This window comes from Jaculus jaculus, chromosome 1 (genome assembly GCF_020740685.1).
Source record: "Jaculus jaculus isolate mJacJac1 chromosome 1, mJacJac1.mat.Y.cur, whole genome shotgun sequence".
Classification (NCBI taxonomy): domain Eukaryota; kingdom Metazoa; phylum Chordata; class Mammalia; order Rodentia; family Dipodidae; genus Jaculus; species Jaculus jaculus.
The window spans coordinates 324,869,116-324,893,570 of NC_059102.1; the positions used below are offsets into that span (position 1 = coordinate 324,869,116).

The window sequence follows — 24,455 nt, forward strand, 5'->3', positions numbered from 1 at the left end:
AAAGGGCTAAGTAGTGCCACCAGAGCCGGGCCTGCAGTTGGCAGATGCATGGGAAAAGGGTGATGAGTCAGACTCTATGAAAATCACACATACCCACAGACGTCAGGCTGACCCCGTCGCCAGCCACGTTCTAAGGCTTCTGCGTCTTGCTCATACTCAGGGGTTTGCTGGGGCGCCTTTTGGGCAGCCCATTTCCTGTGCCTCCAGCGGGCTGCACGTGAACAGATGGATGGCTGCTAAGTTGCTGTTCTGGCCTGAACAGCCCCAAGCCAGCCCAGAGAGGGAAGCGGGTGGGTGACTCAGGGTGCACTTGGGAGCCACACGTAGGCCTGTGCTTGGGACATGGCTGCAGAAGTTTCTTCGGAAGGCAGCTGGGGCGGCGGGGGGGCGGCGGGGGTGGGTGTGTGTGGGGGGGGCGGTCTTGTTCTCAGCAAGTCTGCACCACCATGTGCTGAGCGTCATTAGCCGCAGGCAAATCAGTACTATCTCAGAACTATGAATTGCTCCAGTGTATCTTGCTTGAAAATAATTTTCTAAATATAGCTAACTATGTGATACGGCTTGTAAGCGCTCATGTGGTCCTCAAGCCCTTCCTGAAAAGTTTCCTTGTTCCAAATTCCTTAGGTGGGAGTTCCCAAAACTTTTGAGTGAGTCCAGGGCAACCCCCCCCCCACCCTTGCCCAAAGCCAGGTCTCTTTCACACAGTCTCTCCCTTGCCAGAAGAAGCTTAAAAGGCAGTGTTTTGTGCATGGGTATTTATGGCCTATGAGGGTAAACTTTTTGCAAGGTGGACGTAGAACTCTTATTCTTTCTACTTGTCCACCTGTGTCGCTGGGCTTTTGTAATGTGAACGTTTTCCATCTTGGAGGATCTGAGTATTAAGGGAGCATTATGGAGTCCCTAGCTCAGAGCCTGGTTTCCTTTAGCAAGCTGCTTTGTGGGAGCCAAGGTGACATCTGAGATCCTTCCGCATTCTGCTGAAAACTTCCTTTCAGATGCCTGGCTTTCTAAATGTCATCTTGTAGCCCGCGATAAAGCTGTCTGTGTGCACATATGGCCACCTGTGGGCCTTGTGTCCTGCTGCCTTGGCCTTGTCTCTGTGGGCATCAGCAGAAGGGCTCATGGCAGGCTTACGGTGGGAACCAAGGTGGCTCTCTGCCATTCCCGTTAGGGTCTGTGAACACACACCTGGTGTAGAAGCAGTTAGGGGCATCGTGGAGTTGGGGAAGGACTGTTTAAGGCAAGCCTCCGCTCTGCTCCATTCTGTTGTGCTTGTAGAAAAGTGGGGCTCTGGCTGGGAGTGAGGTGTAGGAAGAGGTCAGATGCTGCTGCTAATCCCTGCTGAGCCAGCCCATAGCTGCCTCCCCTGGGTTTCATCCTCTGCAGACCTTCTGGGCCTCCGACAGCAAAGACAGTTGAGCAGTCCCCCGTCTGAGAAGCAGACCTTGCATATGCAAAGTTCAGTTTCACCTGAGAACAAGCCAGAGGGCAGGTAGCATTACCATTTTGCAGAGGTGGAGGAAACTGAAGTCCACAGAGGTCTGATAACTTTCAAATAGCACCAACCAGGACCCATAGAATCTAAACCCAAGGTTTATTTGGTTAGAAAGTTAAATGCTACAAAGGACAAGAAGGAAGGCAGCCTAGTACAGTGATTCAGAGCTTGGTCCCTGGACTAACTTGCCTGGATTTAAATCCCAGCATTGCTACTTAGCATCTATAGAAACCTTGAGCAAGTTGTCCAATCTGTGTGCCTCAGTGATCTCATCTGTAAAATGGAGTCACAAGAGTACTTTTTTTTTGGCCTGGTTTTTTTTTTTTAATTTTTATTAACATTTTCCATGATTCACAAGAGTACTTTTGTAATAGGTTGATAATAATAACCTTATCATACATCCTTTGTACATTTCAAATACCTAGCACCATGTTTGGCTGTAGGAGGCTCTATACACATGTGAGCTGATCATGACAGCTTCTAGAACAGCTATGGCTCCACCTCATACCTGCCAGGCCTTAGGTCACATTAAGCAGTGGCCAGGGAGGAAGGATTACACACTGTAGGCCGTAGGCTGGTGAGCCCTCCTTAAGAGGGACCCTCTATCCTGGCCGATAGATTAGCGACCCCCCCCCCCGCCCCATCCCAAGACTCCAAGTGCTCAGTCCATTGTCTGCTGACCAGTGAGGGCCCTCAGTAAATTTCCATCCTCTGTAACTGGGCCTTGTTTTTTTTTGCATTTACCAAAGTAAAAATAAAATCTCTGGGGAGACAAGGGAGGGAGGGGCCTGGTGTGGGCTGCTGGAGCAGCCTCAGCGCCTGGCGCCCTTTCCCAGAGGAAAGGCCTAGCTTTGTCCTCTGCCTTTTTCCATGAGGAAGTGGGCCTGGAGAGGAGCGAGCCCCTCTCCGCTCTTCCTGCCTGCCACTCCTTGTTTCCGCCGATTGTTGCTTCCCTCAGGGCCCCTCTGCGGCAGGAGGACCATGGCTGCTGACTCCTGGTGCAGGGCTCTGTGTGCAGCCGGGCATTTCCCCATCCGCCACCCCTCGTCCTCCCCTCCTTCCTCATTCACCTCTTCTTCACCCACCATTATTTTTAGTTCTGGAGGAGAGAATAGATGCTCTGGTGACCTTCTCACTAGAGACAGCCATTGCTGACATTGCCTGACAGGAAGGTCCAAGAACATTTCCATTTTGGGTGAAGGACACCTTTGTTCTAGGGAAACGAAAAAAGAAAAAAAACAAAAAACCCACACTGGTTTGCTAAGAGATTGATGACAGTTCTGGTGGAAAGTCAGGCTGGGAAAGGAAAGCAGATCTGAGGCAGTATCTAGTGGGAGAAACTTTCTTGCCACTGTCTCCGGTGTTCTGACTGTATATGGTGGCTGCCTGACATCTGAAGCCTTTTCTACTTGCAAGCAATTTTATTTATTTAATTATGAGAGAGCGAGAAAGAGGCAGGTTGAGAGGGAGAGAGAATGGGCGCACCAGGGCCTCTCGCCGCTGCAAACAAACTCCAGATGCATGCGCCACCTTGTGCATCTGGCTTCTCGTGGGTCTTGGAGAATCAAACTTGGGTCCTTTGGCTTTGCATGCAAGCGCCTTAACAGCTTAACAGCCCTCTGAGAAATTTTAGATAAGAGCTGCTCACCCTGGAAGTGGGCAGGTGTGGGACAAGAAGATGGCCTGCTTATCCACGGTGATCTTGTGTTGTGTCCTTGGTGGATCTCCCGTGGGCGATTAGGGAACGTTGGTGGAACTCCTCTGGGGAAGACTTGTCCCTGCAAGCTCTGTCTAGGGTGACCTCCCTGCAGGGTTTTGGATGATAGTGGAGGAGGGAGAGTGGCTGATGGAGCCCCCTAGGTGCCAGTGTGGGCACTACCTTTGGCCAGGAAGTGGGCCCTTTAAGTTACAATAGAAAAAAGGGGAGAGGGCAATTAAACATGAGGGACTGGCTGAGCAGCTATGCAGGGGTGTCCTGGCTCTGGTAGAATTTGCTTCTTGGACTGACCAAGGAGCTGTCCTCCAGCCAGGGCATGAATGTTGTATTTGGTGCTCCCACTTGAAAACAGGACCTCGACCCTCCGACTCCACATATCACACTCCCGGAGCATAGCAGTCCTGGTGGCCCGGAAGACACAGAGAAGCCAGACGTACTTACAGACATCGTGTCTGTGTCTCTCATCCCCGAGGTAGCCAGGGTTCCTGGCCTGCAGGGGCCGGGGCTGTAAAGACTACCAATCCTTGCTCTCCTGCCCCCAGCCAGCAGCTGATTCTGAGGGGCATACAGGCCGAGCATCTGGAATCACCAGATCCAAAGTCCAAACGGGCACAAATGCCAAAACATCGTAAGCACCAACATGGATGACACAAGTGGAAAATTTTTACACCTGACCTCACCTGGGTCAGAGACAGTCAACTGCAAGCGTGCTAAAAATATTATATAGGGTTACCTTAAGGCTACGTGAACAAGTTGTGTAAGAAGCAGAAAGGAATGGCATGTTTAAACGTGTCCTAACCCCAAGATAACCTCGTGATGTATGTGTAAATACTCCAGAACTTAAAAAACAAACAAGTCCAAAGCACTTCTTTTCCCAACGATCTTGGATACAAGATGTTTAACCTTCACATCAACCATCCCGCGGCTCTCAGAGAAAGTTTGAACCCCTGTGCAGCTAGGCCTCAAAGGCCAGGTGGGAAAGGGTAACTAACTAACTGACAGGTGTGCCGCCTTGAAGGCAGCTCTAAGCCGCCCCCTTGTGGGGATAACAAGGGCCAAGCTGGGTGAACGTGAGTACAACTGTTGCCTCAGGTCTTCTTTTCTTTTTTTAAATTTTTTTGTTCATATTTATTTTATTTACTTGAGAGCGACAGACAGAGAGAAAAAGAGGCAGATAGAGAGAGAGTGAATGGGTGCGCCAGGGCCTCCAGCCACTGCAAACGAACTCCAGACGCATGCGCTCTCTTGTGCATCTGGGTAATGTGGGTCCTGGGGAATCGAGCCTCGAACCAGGGTCCTTAGGCTTCACAGGCAAGCGCTTAACCACTAAGCCATCTCTCCAGCCCAGGTCTTCTTAACTTGACCTGCGGGTGGGGGGTTGACAACCTTGTTTGTACATGGGAGAAACAGTCTTAAATACAGGCTTGGTGTCTTGACTTAGTTTTTTATCTTTTTTAATTTTGTTCATTTATTAGAGGGGAACAGATAGAGACAATGGGCGCACCAGGGTCTCCAGCCACTGCAAATGAACTCCAGGTGCATGCACCACTCTGTGCATCTGGCTTACATGGGTCCTGGGGAATTGAACCTGGGTCCTTAGGCTTCTCAGGCAAGTGCCTTAACTGCTGGACGATCTCTCCAGCCCAGGTGTCTTGGTTTTGAAAGGCCTTCCATCCTCCTGGAGCCCAGCTTGCTGGCCTTGGTAGCAGGTGCACTTTCTAACCAGGCTCCAGGAAGGAGCGTTGAGCACCCTACCTGCCTCCACCCTCCCAGAGCTGCTGCCAGGGAAGCACAATGAACAAAGTTGGCCTTGAAGCCTGGGAGAAGCACTGGGCTTTCCCCCAGAGAGGGTGGCACCGATCACTAGGGAAACCCTAGCTGCTTTTTTTTTTTTTTTTTAAACAAAGACCAAAAGAAGGAGGGAAAGGGGGAAAAACATTTTTCCAAACATGGAAAACCCAGTGACTTTCACTCTGACTTTTGTAAGAGGCAAATAGAAGCTTTGACACAAAATGAACCTTCCCCATCCACTTTCAGTGCTTTGTTTAACATGCTTTCCCTGAGTGTATGCCAGCCAGAACCTTCTGGGAACAGGCCTGGGACTCCCTCCGAGGGAGGGGAGGGCAGGTCTCTATTCAGGCCTCCCCCGTCTGAAAGGTCACTCTTGTGACAAAGCACTTGCTGTTTGTGTGTGGCTGTTTTATAACTGGGGGACAGATGAGCACTCCCCCCCCCCCCCGCCCTACCTCCACCCGAGCATCCTGTTGGCTGAAACAAAACCTTGGGAATTCAATTGCGTAGACCTGGAAGCTGTGTGGCCTCGGACAAATTATTTAACACCTGAGCAAAAATGGGCACAACTGATTAGTGCTGTGAGGCTTCTGTGTCGTGTTAGCGTCATATCTATCAACGCGGAAGGCTCTCATCACGTGACTTGCTCACACGTGTGCACATGGGCGTGTGCACAATCAAGCACCAGTCTCCCAGGATCGTTCCGGGGGAATCATGATCATTTTCCTTTTCTGATGTTTTAGACATGTCTGCGCTCTTGCTCTCAACCACCAAAGGGAGGGGAAGCCTTTACAGTTATTTAAACATCGAAGCCAAGCCATCAAGCTATTGAATGAAATATTGGGGGGAAAGTACCAAGCTGGAGGCATAGGCCAGATAGGGAAGGCTGTAACAAGTGTAAGTCCCTATGGAATGGAGTTTGTTGGGAACTCTTTTTGGGGGGCATTTTGAGGTAGGGTTTCACTCTGGTCCAGGCTGACCTGGAATTCACTATGTAGTCTCAGGGTGGCCTTGAACTCACGGCGATCCTCCTACCTCTGCCTCCCGAGTGCTGGGATTAAATGTGTGTGCCACCATGTCTGGCTGCACTCTTACTTTTGACCCTGAAAATAGGGTTCCGTGTGAGTGAAGTGGGCCCTTTGGAGATCCATTCCTTCCCAAGTGCTTGAACCAGGAACTGGGGATAACCTGGGCTCCTGGAGTTCAGACTCTTCCCTCCGGTGTCAAGTACCCAGCACTATAGGCCTGAGGACAGGGCGTTGTAAGCAATTCATCACACATTGGCTCATCTGATGGCCACCCGGGTACCCTCTGGCCCTCTGGAAGTTCCTGTTGGATTTTTTGGAAGAAAAATTTAAAAAAAAAAAAAGGATACATGGGGCTGGGGAGATTACTCAGTGGTTAAAAGTACTTGCTGCGAGCCGGGCGTGGTGGCGCACGCCTTTAATCCCAGCACTCGGGAGGCAGAGGTAGGAGGATCGCCGTGAGTTCGAGGCTACCCTGAGACACCATAGTGAATTCCAGGTCAGCCTGGGCTAGAGTGAGACCCTACCTTGAAAAACTAAAAAAAAAAAAAAAAGAGTACTTGCTGCATAACTCTTAAGTACCTGAGTTTGGATCCCCAAAACTCACTAAAAGACAGAAGCTGTGGTGAGGTGGGCTTCTGTAATTCTGCTCATCTACTGTGAGAAGGGAGGCAGAGGCAGGAACGTGTCCTGGAAGCTTGAGAACAGAGTGGTAAACGACTAGAAACCCTGCCTTCAATGAGGCAGAAGGTGAGGTCTGACAGGTTGCCCTCTGGCCTCTCCATGGGCACTGTGGCATGCAAACACATGCCCTCAGCACCCGATCACATGTACGTACGTACACACACTAAATAAGAAAAAGGGTGCAGACATAAACACAAAGTGAGCACACTTGTGATTTGCTTGGCTCTGGCCACAGGCAGAGTGCTATGGCATGGAACCTCATGGGTGCCCAGTAAGAGATGGGGACTGGGCTTGCCACGTGGACCACAGTGTGGCTTGGCAAGAGCAGGGGCCCCACCTGATTCCAAAGCCTGCTGGTGCTCCGCTCTGTCACCCGGCCTTTAGAAAGAGAATAGATGGGGCTGGAGAGATGGCTTAGCAGTTATGGCGCTTGCCTGCAAAACCAAAGGACCCATGTTTGACTCCCCTGAACCCACTTAGTCAAATGTGCAAGGGGGCGCACGCATCTGGAGTTTGTTTGCAGTGGCTGGAGGCCCTGGCATGCTCATTCTCTCTCTTCCCCTGTCTATCTATTTCTGTATCTCTCTCTGAAATAAATAAATAAAAATAAAATATTTTTTAATTTTTTAAGTTTTTATAGTTAACAGCTTCCATGATTGTAAACAATGTCCCATGGTAATGCCCTCCCTACCCCCACTTTCCCCTTTGAACCTCCACCCTCCATCATGTCACCTCCCCCTCTCAATCAGTCTCTCTTTTATTTTGATGTCACCATCTTTTCCTCCTATTATGATGGTCTTGTATAGGTAGTGTCAAGCACTGTGAAGTCATGGATATCCAGGCCCTTTTGTGTCTAGAGGAGCACGTTGTAAGGAGTCCTACCCTTCCTTTGGCTCTTACATTCTTTCTGCCACCTCTTCTGCAATGGATCCTGAGCCTTGGAAGGTGTGATAGAGACATTGCAGTACTGAGCACTTCTGTCACTTCTTTCCAGCACCATGATGCCTTCTGAGTCATCTCAAGGCCACTGCCATCTGAAAAGAGAAAGTTCTCTAACAAAAAAGTGAGAGTAGCATTAATATAAGGGTATGAACATTAAGAGAAGTGCTCACTGGGCAGTTTAATGAGCATAGTGTATAAATTTAGCCAGACAGCAGCAGACTGTTACACTTCTAGAGCTCATGACTACCCCTGCTGTAGGTATTCAGTATCAGGGATGTATTCCCTCCCATGGAGAGGGCCTCCAATCCAATTAGAGGGCTGTTGGTTTCCCCAATAATAGACATGCCACTATAGCACCCATTGGCAAATATAAGGCTTGCAGTGTCCACTGTTGAGTATCATCACTGGTGATTTCTCTCTCTCCCATTGAACTGCATGCAGTATAGCTTTTTCCAGCTTTCTGTCAGCTGGTCTACATGGAGGAGGTTATCAGCTCAGTTCCAGCAGGATTTCTCAGTGGCCTTGCAGCCCAACTATGTGGAGTCTTCAGCAATAGGGTCTTACCATCTATTCCTGGTGGGAAACCAAGGGCCTCAGCAATGGCCTGTGGTGCTTTGAGGGCATCAGGGACCTCCCTGGCCAACAACTCACTGGAAGGTATCCCCTCCCTGTCACTGAAGTTTTTCTAGTAACAAATCTATGGCTCCTGAGTGTTCCATTGTGCAAACATAAAAAAAAAGTAAATAAATATAAAAAGAAAGAGAATTTATGGATCCTCACCGTGAGGTCCAGGCAGAGTGTTTAGAAAGCATCAGGTGGGGGAAAGGGCAACCTGCCACTGCAGCCCTTCACCCGTCATGTGGTGGGCGCCAGGCCTGACTGCTGACTGCCTGACTGAATCAGTGAACAGACGCTGGAGGAGGGGTCCGAGAGCTGTCGTGGGTCTGTCTTTGAGCTGGAGTGGCTGCCTCGGGGAGGCCAGCATCTCAGTGACATCCCGGGTATGGCTGTGCTGAGGTCAAGGCCGGAGGCTGCTGATGGTCCTCGTGAGCAATGCAGCAGAGCCCATGCCAGCCTGGACACAAAGGGTCACCTGCTTGCCTTTCCTGACCCCTCAGTCTTAGCATGTTTTAGACAAAGCTTCCCTTTATTTTGGGGGGGGTGGGGGAGGGTCGGCAGCTTGTTTTCAGGATAGAGTCTCACTGCAGCCCAGGATGACCTGGATCTCACTCTGTAGTGCCAGGGCTGGCCTTGAAAATCCTTCCACCCAAGGCGTGTGCCATCTCACCCAGCTCATTTCCATTTTGTGACCCCCCCCCCCACCAATGATCGCTAGTAACACCGTAAGAAGCCCTGCATCCCCACAGCCTGTGCTAGGGGCTCCCTGACTTCTCCTGCCCCTGTGCCTACCATTTCTCTTCCATCCACTTTAAGGAAGACCCAGGCTGCACTTGGGGGTGATGCCCGGTAGCCTGTCCGGGAGAGGCAACCAGAGGGTGGCATATACCAGGAACCATCTACATCCTCGGAGGCTTGGAGAACGGCCTACACAGGCACTCAGGATTGAAGACTCTGCCCTGGCTCCCTCCCTTTGGGTCCAGCAAGGGCTTGGGCAGCCCTTCTGGACAGTGGGTCATTTCTACCCAAGGCCGGAGGTGGGAGGTGGGGGTGGAAAGGGTGGTGAAGCCCAGGAAGACTGTGCTGGGCATGTCAGCTTCTGTCACACAGTGCGAGCTGAGTGGGGGCAGTTAGAAATAAACACATGGGCCCTGCCCACCCCACTAGCTGGGATTGGAGTCTGTGTTTGCATGTCCACTGAAATGAACCTGCCATCCCCTGATGTGTGTGTGTGTTGGTGGGGGGAGGGACATGACAGAAGCCATGCCAACTGGCAGTGGGTCCCCTGCACTGTCACGCTCAACATCTCTGGAGTGCCACCAGGCTCATCGCTGGGGAGGCAGACCCAAGTCTGTGAGTGTAACAGCAATGTGTCCCAATGGGTCTGGACACAATTGGTGAGCTAGACACCTCGGAGTCACCCAGGAGGACCTGCCACACATAGATGCCAAGGGACCTGTCATGCATTTGGAGCGTTGGGGACACTCAGGGAGGGTCCGTGTGGAGACATTCTGATGATTGGTAGCCCAGGAGACCCGCTGAAGGCTGCTTGGGAAGCCCAGGTTTGGGTGGTCTAATTTCAGACAGAATCTCCCCAGGGAGACCAGGGTGGAACTGTCCGGCTCTTGATGGAGTTCCTTTGGGTTTGGGGGCGACCCTCATTTCCTCCCTTGTCATCTGCTGTAGGTGGGGGAAGAGGATTCCTTCTTCGAGATCATTAGCTTTCTCCCCTGTCCCAGGCCTGGAAAGCTGCTTCTCCTTGGAGGGGGTCGGGCTGCTCAGGGGATACTGTGCTCCCCAGAAGGGTCTGATTCTGTGTTTTGATGCTTCTGCTCCTCCAGGCAAGGATGTGGGTGCCTCCCCCCCACCCAACCCCACAGCTTCTTGGCCCTGGAAAGTGCCTTTTCGGTTTGCTGTTTGCCCTGGCACTGCCTGAGCGCTGTTGCTTAAAAGCCCCGGTGAAACCCTGGGTCCGTTGCCCAGCCAGAGTGCCAGTGTCTCCGAGGCAAATGCACGGAGCTCCTCCCCAGCGGAATATTCCAGTCTTGCTGTGGTGAGACTCTGGCTTTGGCCATGGGGCCTGGGCTCATGGTGAAGAGATACCTCCACGTGGAGGCAGTGTGGGAAAGGGGAAGCCAAAGAGAAAATTTCCCTCTCCTCAGAGTTCAGCTGTGGAGGGGCTTTGAGACCCCCTTAAATTCGGAGGCTGCTACCTGGGAGAACCCCCATCCCTTTGCCCAGGGCCAGGCTAGCTACCTTTCAGACTGCAGTTGCTGCCATCCACAGCCCTTCAGCGCCTGTTTACGCTCAACTCCTGTGCACATGTCCTGCTCGCTCGCTCACCTCCTGCTTATCTCCGCTCATCCGCTCACACCTTCCCACGCTCACCTCCCATTGCTTCCAGATCTGTGCCTGCAGACCGGGTTCCAGTGATCCCAGGACCGGCTGCCATAGTGTCCTCTCAAGTCTGTCCCCAGCTGCCTCTGCTGGGCAGCCCCCAGCACCCTCCTTTTAGTAGCCCTCTGGGTTTATTTTTGCCTTTTTTTTTTTTTCAGGTTTGTGTGTGGGTTTTTGTTTTGCTTTGTTTTGAATTGAGTTGCGGTCTTACTGATCATCCAGGCTGATTTCAAACTTGTGGGCTTCCTGATATTAGCCTCTTTTCTTTTTTAAAATAACGTCGACAAAATATTTTTATTTATTGATTTGAGAGAGAGAACGAGTATGGGTGTGCCAGGAACTCTTGCCACTGCAATCTGAAGTCCAGCCATATGTACCACTTTATGCATCTGGTTTTTACCTGGGTACTGGGGAACTGAACCTAGGCCATCAGACTTTGCAAGCAAGTGCTTTTAAGAGCTGAGCCATCTCCCCAGCCCCAAAGCCTCTTTTTTAAACTATTGTTTTTTTGTTTTTCTTTTAATTTATTTATTTGAGAGTGACAGAGAGAGAGAAAGAGGCAGGTAGAGAGAGAATGGGCACACGAGGGCCTCCAGCCACTGCAAATGAACTCCAAATGCATGCGCCCCCTTGTGCATCTGGGGAATGGAGCTTCGAACCAGGGTCTTTAGGCTTCACAGGCAAGCGCTTAACAGCTAAGCCATCTCTCCAGCCCAGCTTCTTTAAAAAAAAAAAAAAACCGAAGAAAAGAATTGTGTGTGTGTGTGTGTGTGCGCGCGCGCGCGTGCATGCGTGTGAATACTACTTGAGTCCCGGAGGATGACCTCTGAGACAAGGTCTGTCTGTACTACTTTGTGCCCAGATTTACATGGGTCTGAAGGGATTGAACGTAGGTTGATAAGTTTTGTAAGGAAGTACCTTCAACTGCTGAATCCCCACCTCAGCCTTTTGAGCAGCTGGGCTTGCAGGTATGCATCACCCTGTCTGGCCTCCAGCAGTCATTTACACGTGGACCCTCCAAGTGGACCTTCCTCTGTCCGCGCTCACTGATCTTAACATCCACAAATCAAATGTGCTGTGACGCCTTCAGCTTGGTTACTGTGGTCCCTCTCATTGCTCTGGGCAAGAGGGAAGTCCTTTTCCAAAATCCTAGTGTCCATCAGTCCCAGGAGCCTGGCGGAGCAGCGGTCCATCCTTCAGTAGACGGCTAAGGAGACTGATGCCTGTCGAGGCTGCATGATGAAGGCAGTGTTTTGTTCCCAGCTGGGGAAGAGACTTGCGTGAGGGAGGGGGCACTGGGCTGGGAGCATTTTGGCACCGCCTTTCCCTGCCCCCAAGTTGCCCCTGGACGTCTCCTAAGCATCTTTCTCGGTCTGTCTGCAAACTGGGGCAAGGCCACCTATGACTTGCGTACCAGCCACAAAACTGAGAAGGTGCTTGGAGCCCACATAGCGTGCCCGTGCCGTGTTCAAAGCTCCTCAGGCCTTGCGGCCGTGGATACGAAGTTAACCTTGCTTCGGATGCGCCCTAATCAGAAGGTGGCGGTTGTCCTTGTAACGCAGCGCGCTCTCGTTTGCTTGTTTCTAGAGCAAGTCATGGAGAAAGATAAAAAACATGGTGCACTGGTCCCCGTTTGTCATGTCCTTCAGGAAGAAGTACCCCTGGATCCAGCTGGCAGGCCATGCAGGTAGACGGGGCTCTTCTGGGGGGGGGGGGGACGGGGGAGTGTCCCGTGAACACGGGAGAGAGATGAGCCCTGGGTGCTCCCAGGGGACACCAGCGTCTGAACGGCTTTGGGAGACTTACTAGTCTGACGGCGCAGCCACCGTGGCACGAGGCGTGGCCTCGACAGTGCCTCGTAGAAGAGGATGAACGTTGTTCTTGCCGCCCTGCCTCCCAGGACCCACGCATCTCCCCGCTGCCCCCGCCAGCCTCTTCCTGACCTCCCGCAGCTTTTGCTCACGAAAGCAGATGAAGTGTCTCTATCTACTCTTGTCACCTTGCCGCAGAAAAGGCAGAGCTAACCCCACCCCACTGGGCACCTGTTCCACACCCCCATCACCCTGGTCCTAAGGGCTACGACATTATAGAGATGTCGTTTCTGCCCAGGGAAGAGATGGAGCTGGTGGGGGGGCCCGGGTGCTGATGGTCAGGGAGGGGGCCAGGGTCAGCTGGGGAGCTGAGTGAGGGTGTAGAACCCGGCTCATCCACCAGTGACAGGTGATAGGACATCTGTAGCCAAAATCCCAGAGTTGGTCAGGGGCCCCTTGGCGCGCGGGCGCCTGCGGGCGCGGCCCCCCCCCCCCCCCCCCCCGTTCTCTGGGGACATTTTCGTGGCCACAAATGAACTGGGCCTTTGTAGCCAAGTCATTATTAGCCTGCTGGTTCTTTTCACACTAGCTTGGGGCCTGATACTTCTCTTATATCCCCAACCACATTGGACCATCTCAAGACATGGATGAATACTCTTGGTAAAAATAAATAAATAAAAGCAAATAGCCGGGCGTGGTGGCGCACGCCTTTAATCCCAGCACTCGGGAGGCAGAGGTAGGAGGATCGCCGTGAGTTCGAGGCCACCCTGAGACTCCATAGTGAATTCCAGGTCAGCCTGGGCTAGAGCGAGACCCTACCTCGAAAATCCAAAAAGAAAAGTAGGGTGACTCTGAAGGAGCTCCACCCAGGCAGCCCGAGCCCTAGATCTTTCTCAGCCCAGTTTCGAGTCCTGTCCCATCAGAGCTCCTTCCCCTGAAACCCAGGGCGACTGGCCTGTCCACAGAGCAGGGCCGGGGTACCCACCGGGGTGTGTGTGTTTGTGTGTGTGTGAGTGGGGGAGCTCACATTCGGATTGAAGAAGGGTTAGAACTGTCACACAAAACCTTTGTGACCCTCTGACGGTGAGGAGTTTGGGGACAGGGAAGATGAATATAGCCTGTCAGTGAGTGGGGACCAGTGACCAGTAACTCAAAGGCACTTGCGTTAAAGCACCTGGCCACATCAGAGTCACGGTTAGACCTTCAGCCCCAAGCTTAGCTAGTGCCGCATTGTCCCCGCAGAGCCCCCCGTGTTATCCCCAGGGGATTGTCGTGGCAGGGTGGGTCCCTAGCTTCTCCAGATGCAGCTGAGGACCAAGACCCTTCTCGTCCTACTCGCTCTTCAGGGAGCTTCAAGGCCGCCGCCAATGGCCGCATCCTGAAGAAGCACTGTGAGTCAGAGCAGCGCTGCCTGGACCGGCTGATGACCGACGTGCTGAGGCCCTTCGTGCCAGCCTACCACGGCGACGTGGTGAAGGACGGGGAGCGTTACAACCAGATGGACGACCTGCTGGCGGACTTCGACTCGCCCTGCGTGATGGACTGCAAGATGGGCGTCAGGTAAATCAGGCTTCCTGGCAGCCTGTGCCTGTCCCAGCAGGGCCTGGCCATGTAGGGAACGCAGGGCCTCTGGCTTTACCCTGCCAGCCTCGTCCCTTTTCTGGCGAGCCGAGGGAGGTAGAAGAGGAGCCGTGGATGGGTGCCAAGGCCCCCAGGAAGCAGGCAGAGAGCTGTTGGCTGGTCAGGTGGAGTGGTCAAGGGACAGGGCGAGCAGCTAGTAGGGAGGTAACAAGAGGATGACCTGCTGTTAGGTAAGTTGCTGGGGAGATGGGAATGGGGAGGGAAACAGAACTGGCTTGTAGAACACGCTGGTTTTTTTTTGTCACCAGAGTACAGGAACTGTAGAGGATCCCATAGCAGCCAGGCCCCAGATGGTTCCAGACCTTGCAGGGTGCTCTATAGCCTGGACTTAAGCCCCATAGGCTGGCAGAATTGGTCTCAACTATCAGGTCGTGGTGCAGCCTGGCATCTGCCCAGAGAGCCTGGCTGGGGAAGACCCAGGAGGGGAGAGGAGGGGAGACCTGAGACTCTCAGCCCCTGTTGAAGCCACAGGGGTGTCACACCCCTTCTCAGACTTTGGCCTGTCCATCTGAGAGCTAGCTGCGTGGCCCTTCTTCTCTGAGGAGGGGAGTGGTACTCTCTTGGGAAGCTGTCAGATCCCTGAAGTACCCTGTGCCTATGTTCACCCCGGAGAGCCTCGCACTGGCTTCAGACACCCTGGCTGGGCAGGAGAGCGGCTCCTCCATGCCACTTGCAGTCACCTACGCCAAGAGCTCCGAAGCCTGTATCTGATCGGAATGGTTCAAGTAGTCAATGTCTTCCGAGAGGAGGAAGGGAGGGAGGGAGAAGAACGGGGAAGGAGGGAGGGAGGGGAGAGAAAAGAAAGAAGGAGAGAAGAGAGGCATGAAGGAAGGGGGAAAGAAGACGAGAAGGAAGCAGGCAGGCAGGGAGGAAGGAAGGAAAGAAGGAAACAGGAAAGGAGAAGGGGCAGTCTGACAGAGATTGGGCCAAACCAATCAGTTTTCCTGTCTTTTCGTCCTCACTCCTCCTGGGAGTTCTGTCCGGAAATTAGCCCCTGTTCCCTTGTCCTGTCCCCACAGGGACTGGGGGTTGGGGGGGAGTGACACAGAGAAGCACAAGCCTTGCAGTTGATTTCCTATCTGTCACTGGCTGTCTCCTCCCACTTTCCAAGGTCCTGTCTCTGCCTCACGGGGAGCTGGGGTGGGCAGGGAAGAGGCAACATGTCCCTGAAGCCACCCTGTATGTAGCTGCCGCTCTTCACCCATCTTAGTTCTGTCCCCGGAAGACCCTGCCTCAGTGTACCAAGACACGCTCGCTCAGCGGGAGGGCTGGCTCTTCAACGTGGACAACCTAGGGCTCGGCCTGGGTGCCCGGGGAGGGAGGTGAACGCACGCTCTGCCCCACTGAGCGCTCTTGCAGGTGCCCCCACAGATGCAGCTGTACCACTGACTGGTGGTCTACACCTCCTGTCCCGCCCGCGTGCCTGGCTGCTCTCTGGAAGCTGCAGCCGGGAGGACCCCCATCCTTCCGGGTTGATTCTGTGTCTTGTCCCAAGTAGGGCTCCCCTCTCTGGAAGGACGTACTTGACCTCTCCCTGGACAGGACCTGGGGCAGAAAGAGTGGGGAGGAAGGCGCACTGTAGGGAAGGGGGAGGACTCCCCAGAAGCAGCTGCACCCCACACGTGAACCCTAAGCTCTGAGCACTCACTGACTGCATTGTTTCAGCCACACTGTCCAGCCGCTCTGCCCTGGTGAAGCGGTCATGACCTATGTTTGCCCCTTGTTATCCCCTCACTCCATGGGCTTGCTACCTCTCTTCCTTTAGCTCATATTTTATTTTATTTTTTATTTGAGAGAGGCAGAGAAAGACAGAGAGAGAATGGGTGCGCCAGGGCCTCCAGCCACTGCAAACGAACTCCAGATGCGTGCGCCCCCTTGTGCATCTGGCTTATGTGGGTCCTGGGGAATTGAACCGAGGTCCTTTGGCTTTGCAGGCAAGCGCCTTAACCGTTAAGCCATCTCCGCAGCCCCTTTTATCTCATCTTGGGTCACCTTCTCATCCAGGGTCCAGCGACTGGGGAGCAAGTCTCTGCTCTGCCCCCATATCTATTCTCTAGGCCCCAGAAATTGTTGAGCAGATCTCTGTTCCCCAGTGCGGGGCAGAACTTGGGCCCTCCCTCTCGGGTACAGGCAGTGGGGTGTCACTAGGTGCTGGGTAACAGTAGTGGATCTGTCCTCACCCCCTGCCCAGCTGGCTGCCCTTGGGGGGAGTCGCTCCCCAACATCCTGCTTCTGGGGAGCAAGCAGTTCTGCCCAGATGGAGCTGTGGGGGTGAGGGGGCGGGGGGCTCTTTGGAGAAAGGCCCATGTGAATTCGGCTTTGATATTGGGGTCTGCTGCCTGTTGAAAGAGTTACCGGGAGCCTTTTGCAGAAGTGGAGCCACGGCCTGCCCCGCGGGCCTGTGTGCGCTGTGTCCTCCGCAGCGTTAGGCGGGGAGCTCTTTCCCCCCAGCGCCCCAGCGCGGGGTCCGTGCACCGCCTGTCCTGGCGGCCTGACCCCGCATGCACAGGGGCGCGCTGGGTGCGGGAGCGTGTATGGGCACATGTTTGCGTGGGCCTAGGTGCAGGCTGGCGGGAAGAGTAGGCAGGAACGCGGGGGGGGGGGGGGTGCCTCTGAGGAAGCTCGTGCTCCTGCCCACGCAGGGCACAGGGGACCCACTTCCCCATCCTGCAGCTGACTGCTGACTGAGTGCCCTGCACCGCATCTGAGCCCCGTGTGTGCGTGGGGAGAGGGGTCAAGGGGTGAGTCACTCCTCCAGTTTGGCTGGGACCCCGAGAGCATTCCTGCAGTCCTGGGCCACCTACCGGGCACCTCAAACTGCTCCGGGCCTGGTCTGTCCCTGCCCATCACTTCTCCCCAGGGGTTCAGGGACCTTACCAGCTCAGCCCACAAACCCCACCTGCAGCATATGAAGCAATTTAGTGAGTGCGTTTTCTCCGATGTTGTGCACTCAGGGATGAAGGGGACTGGTGTGGAAAGGGTGTGTGTAGAGAGGGGGGGATTGTAGGCACGTCTCGGGGGACATACAGCCCTGAGCACCCTCCCTGGTGTGTGTCTTGCAGAGGCCACCTTGGAGCTTAGAACATCCCCTCTGCAAAAAGCCAGAGGTGCAGTTTAAACCTAGGGCCGCCTGAGGACAAGGGGGAGGTGGCAGCCGAACAGGCCTCCTAGCCAACCACAGGCTGGCTTCACATGCCCTCACTTTATGGACGGAGCTCTGCCCTCTCTCTTTGCCACAAACTGCTGACTATCCTGCCTCTTTCCCCCTGTTGGCTCCGGAGGGGTCCTCTGGGAGGGGCGTCTTGAGCTGTTCAGGCCTTCATGGGGGTCCCAGAATCGACGTCCTGAGTTGCAGTGAGGCTGCCACCATCTCTGGTCAACCCAAGCCAGACACGGCTCCCTTGGACCTGACGGTGGCCCTGGGATCAGAAGATGTAGCTCTCTTCATCCGCTTGTCAGTCCAGGGCTGTAGGAAATCATCACCCAGCCCCCAGCACTCAGGAGGTCCCTCATTTCCCATGCAGGACCTACCTGGAGGAGGAACTCACCAAGGCCCGGAAGAAACCCAGCCTGCGGAAGGACATGTACCAGAAGATGGTTGAGGTGGACCCCGAGGCCCCCACGGAGGAGGAAAAGGCCCAGCGAGCCGTGACCAAGCCGCGGTACATGCAGTGGCGAGAGACCATCAGCTCCACGGCCACCCTGGGCTTCAGGATCGAGGGCATCAAGGTGACACCAGCGAGATGCGGCCCAAAGCCGCTGGGGCCCCTTAGTTCTCAGTGACGATAGGAGCCTTAGACCGCACCAGCTCCCAGCCTAGGGCGCCTGGCTACTCCTGGTGTACTCAGAGGACGCAAGTCTCACCCAGTGCAGGCCCAGGTGTGGTCCGCAGGCCCCGGGGATGTCAGCCTGTTCCGAAGCCTGAGGTGCAGGAGGCTGGGCTGTGTAGGGGACCCAGACCTTGGAGCAGGGGAGGCATACCGCCCCTCTATTGGGGAGCTGGCACAGGAGCCAACCGGTGACCCAGCTGTGGGGAAGATGCTCACCGGCTGCCACTGAGGTTCAGGCAAGGAGGGGCCCTAGCTGCCCTTCAGAGACCCCAGGCTCTTTCCTTTCCTCTTCCAGTCCTTCGAGAAGGGTCTCAGCAGGCTCTTCCCATCTCCAGGCTCCTGTACATCCCCCTAGCTGTTCGGCTTGCAGGAAAGCAGCCCAGTAGCAGGGCTGAGAGGGACATGGGTCCTTCGGGGTCTCAGGTAGCCATCCCTCTGGGAAAGGTGGTTTTGGTCTCCCTCGGGGGATCACGGATCTTCTCTTTGGTTTTCCTGTCCCTTTTCCCCCCATGGAACCGGGGCTGGGGAGCTGAGACTCCTAATTCCACAGCTAAAGTGAGAGGAGGTGCCCGCTGGCCTGCATTCAGATGGCATTAGGTGTATGGTCACCCGCCGTCTTAACTTGCTCCTTCCTAGCTTCCAGAGCTGGGGATGGAGAAAGCCATCTGTCCTTCTCTTCTCTTCTCTTCTCTTCTCTTCTCTTCTCTTCTCTTCTCTTCTCTTCTCTTCTCTTCTCTTCTGAAATGGCCTTCCTGCTTTGCAAATTGTGTCTTCCTCCTTCCCTTCCTTCTCCGTATCCCCCGTCTGTCTGTCTGTCTGTGTGAACAGCATGCTCTGACATTTCCCGCAATAGACCAGGAGCCAGGCCACTGGGCAGAAAGCAAGGCCATCCTTCTCACTCAGCCCCTGATGCCTGTGCAAAGCAGAGGATGCTTCTGGGCTGTTCTCATCCATTGCTGACCCAGATGCCCTTACTACCCCCAAGCTTCCTGATGCACTGCACTGCTGTATGCTCCCCTGGTAGGGCATGGGATGGGCTCTGCTGTGCCAGGTGATAGCCGCCTGGTGGTACCAGCCTCCCTGTACCATACCTGAGCACCCCAACGTCTCCACAGACCAGCATGAAGATGCGTATCGGGTGAGCAGCCGCCCCATGGGCTCTCTGCTGACTCCTTCTGGGTGGGGTGTCCTCCTCAGAAAGAAGATGGCTCTGTGAACCGTGACTTCAAGAAGACGAAAACAAGGGAGCAGGTCACCGAGGCCTTCAGAGAATTCACCAAAGGAAACCAGAACATCCTGGTGAGTCAGGCTCTGGTGCCCTTGCCCTGCCTCTGGCTGAGACGGGTCACAACAGCCATGCCGCCTAAAACCTTAGCCCCACACTTGACTTCTGCCGGAAGGTGATACGGCTGTCCCCAGCATTCAGTGGGTGCCCAGAGAAACTCAGTGAACACTCACTCAGTGACTGTCCTCAGACCCCCAAACTCTCAGCTCCAACAAACACTTTCCTTCCCCTTAAGGGACCAGCTTTGATGCTCCTATCCGAGATTGGTCCTTAGTGTTCAGATCCCCTCACCAGCTCTCTTGTCCCGTTGTGTTTTGTTTTTGTTTTTGTTTTGTTTTGTTTTTCAAGGTAGGGTCTTATTCTGGTCCAGGCTGACCCTGGAATTCACTATGTAGTCTCAGGGTGGCCTTGAACTCACGGCGATCCTCCTACCTCTGCCTCCCGAGTGCTGGGGTTAACGGCGTGCGCCACCACGCCCGGCTCTCTTGTGCCGTTGGACAGAGAGAGGCGAAAGTTGAGGTGAAGGACAGCCAGATGGCAAAGGGCAGAGCTTGGGGTTTAGGCAGGTTCCGGGGTTCCTGAAAGTCAAGCCTCCAGGTCTGGAATGTGGGCAGCAAGGGCATCTTTTGAGGGCACCCCAGCCCCCCAGAGTCCTGCCCCCACCACACATCCCAGAGGGCTTGGTTGGTGCTAAAGGGAACTGCAGGGCTCTGCTGACTTGCCCTGCCTGGCCATGCCGCTGCTTCTGTGGTGAGCGTTGCGGAACCTTGTGTGCTGTAGGCCCTGATGGGTCTGAGGCTCCCGATGGTGAGATCTTGGAGACAGCGGAGCACCAAAGAGCCAGCCTAACACAAAGGGAGTCTGTAGAGCTCTTTGTAGGGGACCCTGGCAGAGATATCCAGGGATCTCCCACTACTCCGTCTTCAGTCAGGGGCATGGCATTTTGTGGCTAGGAAGTCACCGTGGCAAATGGCTCTGGACTCCGCTTCGACTGGCTGGCATACACTAATGGACCGTGTCCCACCCTGTGGGGGAGCCTGGGGGCTGCAAGGCCTTCGGAGGCTGTCTCCCCTTTTCCCTTCTGCTCGTGAGCAGTGTGGGGGCAGAGGAGAGGAGTGATTCCAAGCTCGGCTGGGCTAACTTCTCTGTGCCTCAGTTTCCTTGCTGGTAGATGAGGAGGTTGGACCAAGTGGTCAGAATATATGGTCACTCCTCCTTTGGCAACTGTAATGAACTAAGTTGAACTCAGCCCCACTGTCCACCACCATACATGGTGTGACGCTGTCGTCTCTGCCCCTAGATTGCCTACCGGGACCGGCTGAAGGCCATTCGAGCCACCCTGGAAGTCTCTCCTTTCTTCAAGTGCCACGAGGTAGGCACTACACCTTCGCCCTCCTGGACACAACTTACCCACCAACAGCCCCCCCTCCCTTGGTTCCAATATGGAAAAGAATTAACTGCCCAAGCCTCCCCAGATCCATCTGTCCCCAGGCCTTTCTGAGCCTCTCAATTGCCTGGGTACCCCAGCCGTGCCTCCTCATACCATCCTTGTGCCCGTCCTCCGGGCCCGGCTCCTCTCCTCACAGCTCTGCCCCCCCCCCCCCAGGTCATTGGCAGCTCCCTCCTCTTCATCCACGACAAGAAGGAGCAGGCTAAGGTGTGGATGATCGACTTCGGAAAAACGACGCCACTGCCCGAGGGCCAGACCCTGAAACACGATGTCCCCTGGCAAGAGGGAAACCGAGAGGATGGCTACCTCTCAGGGCTGAACAACCTCATTGACATCCTGACGGAAATGTCCCAGGGCCACCCCCTCGCCTGAGGCCGCCGCCGCCTCACTGGCCCTCTGCCACCTTGCCAGCCACCTCTGCCCTTTCTCTGCACCCGCCTTTTGCTGCCTCCCCTTCTTTTTGATTCTCCCCACACTCAGAACCCTGCCCCACCCCCATCCGCACTATAGCAGACTTTCTAGTTCTTTTCCCTACATGAGGCCTTGGAGGTGGTGTGTCTACTTCTGTTTAAATAGAACAACCTTCTGGAAGAGAAAATTGCCCACATCCAAGCTGGGCTCCCTGAACTGTCAGTCAGGCTTAGAGCCATGGGTGGTTGTGGGTTCCTGGCTGCTGAGGGGCCTAAAAGATGACCCCCCCCCCCCAAACCACCCAAGCCTGCACAGGCCCAGGTTGGCTACGGTGAGGCCCTGCTGCCCCCTGGTGGCCAGTGTTGTCAGTGCCCCCCCCAACCATGGGTGCCACAGCCGGGCCATGGTCCCCGCTCTCTGGAAACTGGGAACACAACCTGTATGAAACCCGCTTGTGGCATATGAGCAAAAGTATCCTCCCCTGAGCAGCCCCAGGGGCTTCCAGAGAGCACCGTGTGATCTGTCTAGGACAGCTGAATCAGGCCCCCACCCATGTGAGCCCTTGGGTTATAGGCCCAGCTAGGTGACCGAGCAGGGGCCGGTTGGCAGCTTCCCTGTTTCTGGCTGCAGCAGGGAGGAGCTGTGCCCTCCCACCTGGCATGGCTGCCCAGGAATTCAGAGGGGGCCATTCTGAAAGCTGAGGGTCCGAGGATGATGTCAACCTCCTGCTCCCTGCTTATGCCACAGTCTCTGCCCTTCTGAGGTGAGGCCCGAGGCTGAGTAGAGAGTACTTGAGGCCCGGATGTTGACCAGCAGTGAAACCCTGTCCTGCCCATGGGAGGAGGCATCTTGCTTGTCTCCTCATGTCCCTGGTAACTAGTCTGGCAGTCCTGCCTACGGAACCTGACGTCCCTGTAGAGGGAAAGAACCTTTAAGTTATGGATGTGGAGTGGGGTTCAGACCATACCCCAGCTGGCTGGAAGGAAGCAGGGTTTTGGCTTCTAACATCCTTGCTGAGTTTCCCTGTAACAGTGTTTCTGCATGTGGGTAGCTTGCGTGGTACCAGCAGGTACTTGGGACAATGGAGTCCCTGAGCTCCCTGGGGGGGTGGTCCTTATGAAGCCCCATTTTAACTGTAAAGCAAGTATGTCTGCTTTCTTGAAAAATGCATACGATTTGCATGACTTTTTGAGAACCAAAGTGCGGGCTCTGTTGGCATTTGGAGCTGGGTCCCAAGTCCCCTGAGGCCTGCCACTCCCAGTTTTCCTGAGAGGTTCGGAAGCATAGCACAGAGGCGCTCCCTGTTGGGTACCAGGCCAGCAGGTGCCACTTGGGGACACCGAGGGCGATAGTGTGGACAAAGGAGTGCTTCCAGCGATAGGGGGACCTGGGCCACCCATCCTGATCCCTCCAGGTCTCTGGGGGAACGGTTGGTAAACCTGCCCGCTGGCCACTTGTGTTTCCCCTCTCATGCTTGGCTGAGAGTGACAGTTGGCGGGGGCGGGACACATGAGGATGTATAAGTACAGGTTTTTTTTTTTTTAAAAAAAAAAAAGGAAATAACTTCCTGGCTTTGGTTCAAATCTGTGGTGAGCTCCTGTGTGGGCTGATTTGCTATAGGTCACACAGCGCGCCCCCCCCCCCACCCCAGCTCCTCTGAGCCCCGACCTTGTGATAACATGTGACCTGGAAGGCAGGCAGCTTGGGGGTGGTTTACAAAGGCCGCTGCAAGCTCCGGGGTGCCGGAGCTGAAGTGGCTGGTGGGTTAGAGGGGACCCCCATGGTCTGTGCTTTAGCAATCCACAGGGAAGGAAGACGGTTTAACACCAACATCCTACACCTGTGGACTGGTTAAAAGTTAGCCTCGTTTTAGCTAGGAAAAAAAAACATTTGCTAAAAAGCAAACTAATGATACGAACAAAAATTCCAGGGACCAGTTTAACCTGCGTAAAGAAAACAAAATCTGCGGAGCGCTTTAAGGCACCAGTTATCACAATGTGCTAAGCTGCAGGTGACCGTTTGTTCAAGAGACCTGTGAAAGCTCTTAGGACACTGCTTTGGGCTGAGTGGAACGTGGCATAGGAAGGCATCTTTTTAGGGTTATTCTGTTACCAAGGGTGTTTTGTTTTAGTGTGGTTTTTTTTTTTTTTTTTTTTTTTTTTTTTTTTTTTTTTTGTATTTACCATGCTAGCACCCCACTGTGTCTCCTAAGCCATTCTCCCACCCCCCATCCTGTCAATGGCCCTTCCCCGTCATCTCAGTGGGGTGGATAGATCTTGGGATGGAATTTCCCAGAACCTCCTCTGGTAGTCTAACCGTGCCCACCAGTCCCTGGCTCTGGCGGGGACACGAATCCTGCCCGGAAAGGCGCCACGGGGCAGGACAAGTTGTGGGCACCTGGACACATGGTGCCCTCCTGTTTTGGGGCCCCTGGGTGGTCAGCCCTGCTTCGCTTGCTCAGAAGGGGTTCCTCACCTGCTTTTTTTTTTAAAAAAAAGATTTGCCTCGAGTGTCCTTTAAGAAGTGTTTAAGTTATATTTATTTTTGTTTTTTGTTAATTGCACAAAACACTAAGATGAAAGGCTGGACTGTTTCCTCCTAAATGTTTTTCCCACTTGTTGGGGGAAGCCCTGAGCGACCTTGGTCACAAGACAGACCTGTTCACCCGTGGCTGTATTTAAGCTTCGAGTTCGCCTGCATCCTGCCAACCCTGTGTGTATAGACCCCGGGCCCTGCTCCGGGATGTTCACCCAAGCCAGTGCCTTTTCCTGGAGTAGAGGGTTCTCGCCACACCTCGGCAGGCTCTCCTCCATAGCCCTTCCCCCTCGGGACCATGGGGAAGCGGGAACTGTTACAGACTCTACCCAGTGCCTGTCAGAAAACTGCAGACCCCTCCCTACCTTCCCAAATAAAGGCCTTGGAGACCAGTGCTGGTTTGGTGTGATCCTTTCGTCCCCCTGCATGCAAGCCACCACATCAGAGCTGTGATGACCTCCAGGATGACAGGTGGGGTACCAGTCTAGTCAGAAAACGATGTAAAGCAGTCTTCAAAAACGAAATCATTTGGGCTGGAGAGATGGCTTAGTGGTTAAGGTATTTCCCTGCAAAGCCTAAGGGACCTAGGTTTGATTCCCCAGAGCCTATATAAGCCAGATGCACATAGTGGCACATGCATCAGTAGTTTGTTTGCAGTAGCTAGAGGCCCTGGCATGCCCGTTCTCTCTGTCTCTTTCCCTGTGTCTTTCTCTGTAATGCATAAAAATTTAAAATTTTTTTAAAAAATCTTTTATGGGGGCTGGAGAGATGGCTTAGTGGTTAAGCGCTTGCCTGTGAAGCCTAAGGACCCCGGTTCGAGGCT

The 24,455-nt window shown here is 54.2% G+C and overlaps 1 protein-coding gene across 1 annotated transcript in view; it reads left to right on the plus strand.

Annotated features, from left to right (window-relative positions):
* The window catches only part of Itpkb (inositol-trisphosphate 3-kinase B), a 114,997-nt gene extending 91,933 nt beyond the window's left edge, over positions 1 to 23,064 (plus strand). The window contains exons 2-7 of the mRNA XM_004653258.2: positions 12,257 to 12,356; positions 13,827 to 14,040; positions 17,646 to 17,850; positions 19,149 to 19,250; positions 20,537 to 20,608; positions 20,843 to 23,064. Of these exons, the coding sequence (XP_004653315.2) occupies positions 12,257 to 12,356; positions 13,827 to 14,040; positions 17,646 to 17,850; positions 19,149 to 19,250; positions 20,537 to 20,608; positions 20,843 to 21,058 (909 nt within the window). The 3' untranslated portion in view covers positions 21,059 to 23,064. The remainder of the gene's footprint in view (positions 1 to 12,256; positions 12,357 to 13,826; positions 14,041 to 17,645; positions 17,851 to 19,148; positions 19,251 to 20,536; positions 20,609 to 20,842) is intronic.
* Positions 23,065 to 24,455: the final 1,391 nt, after the last annotated feature.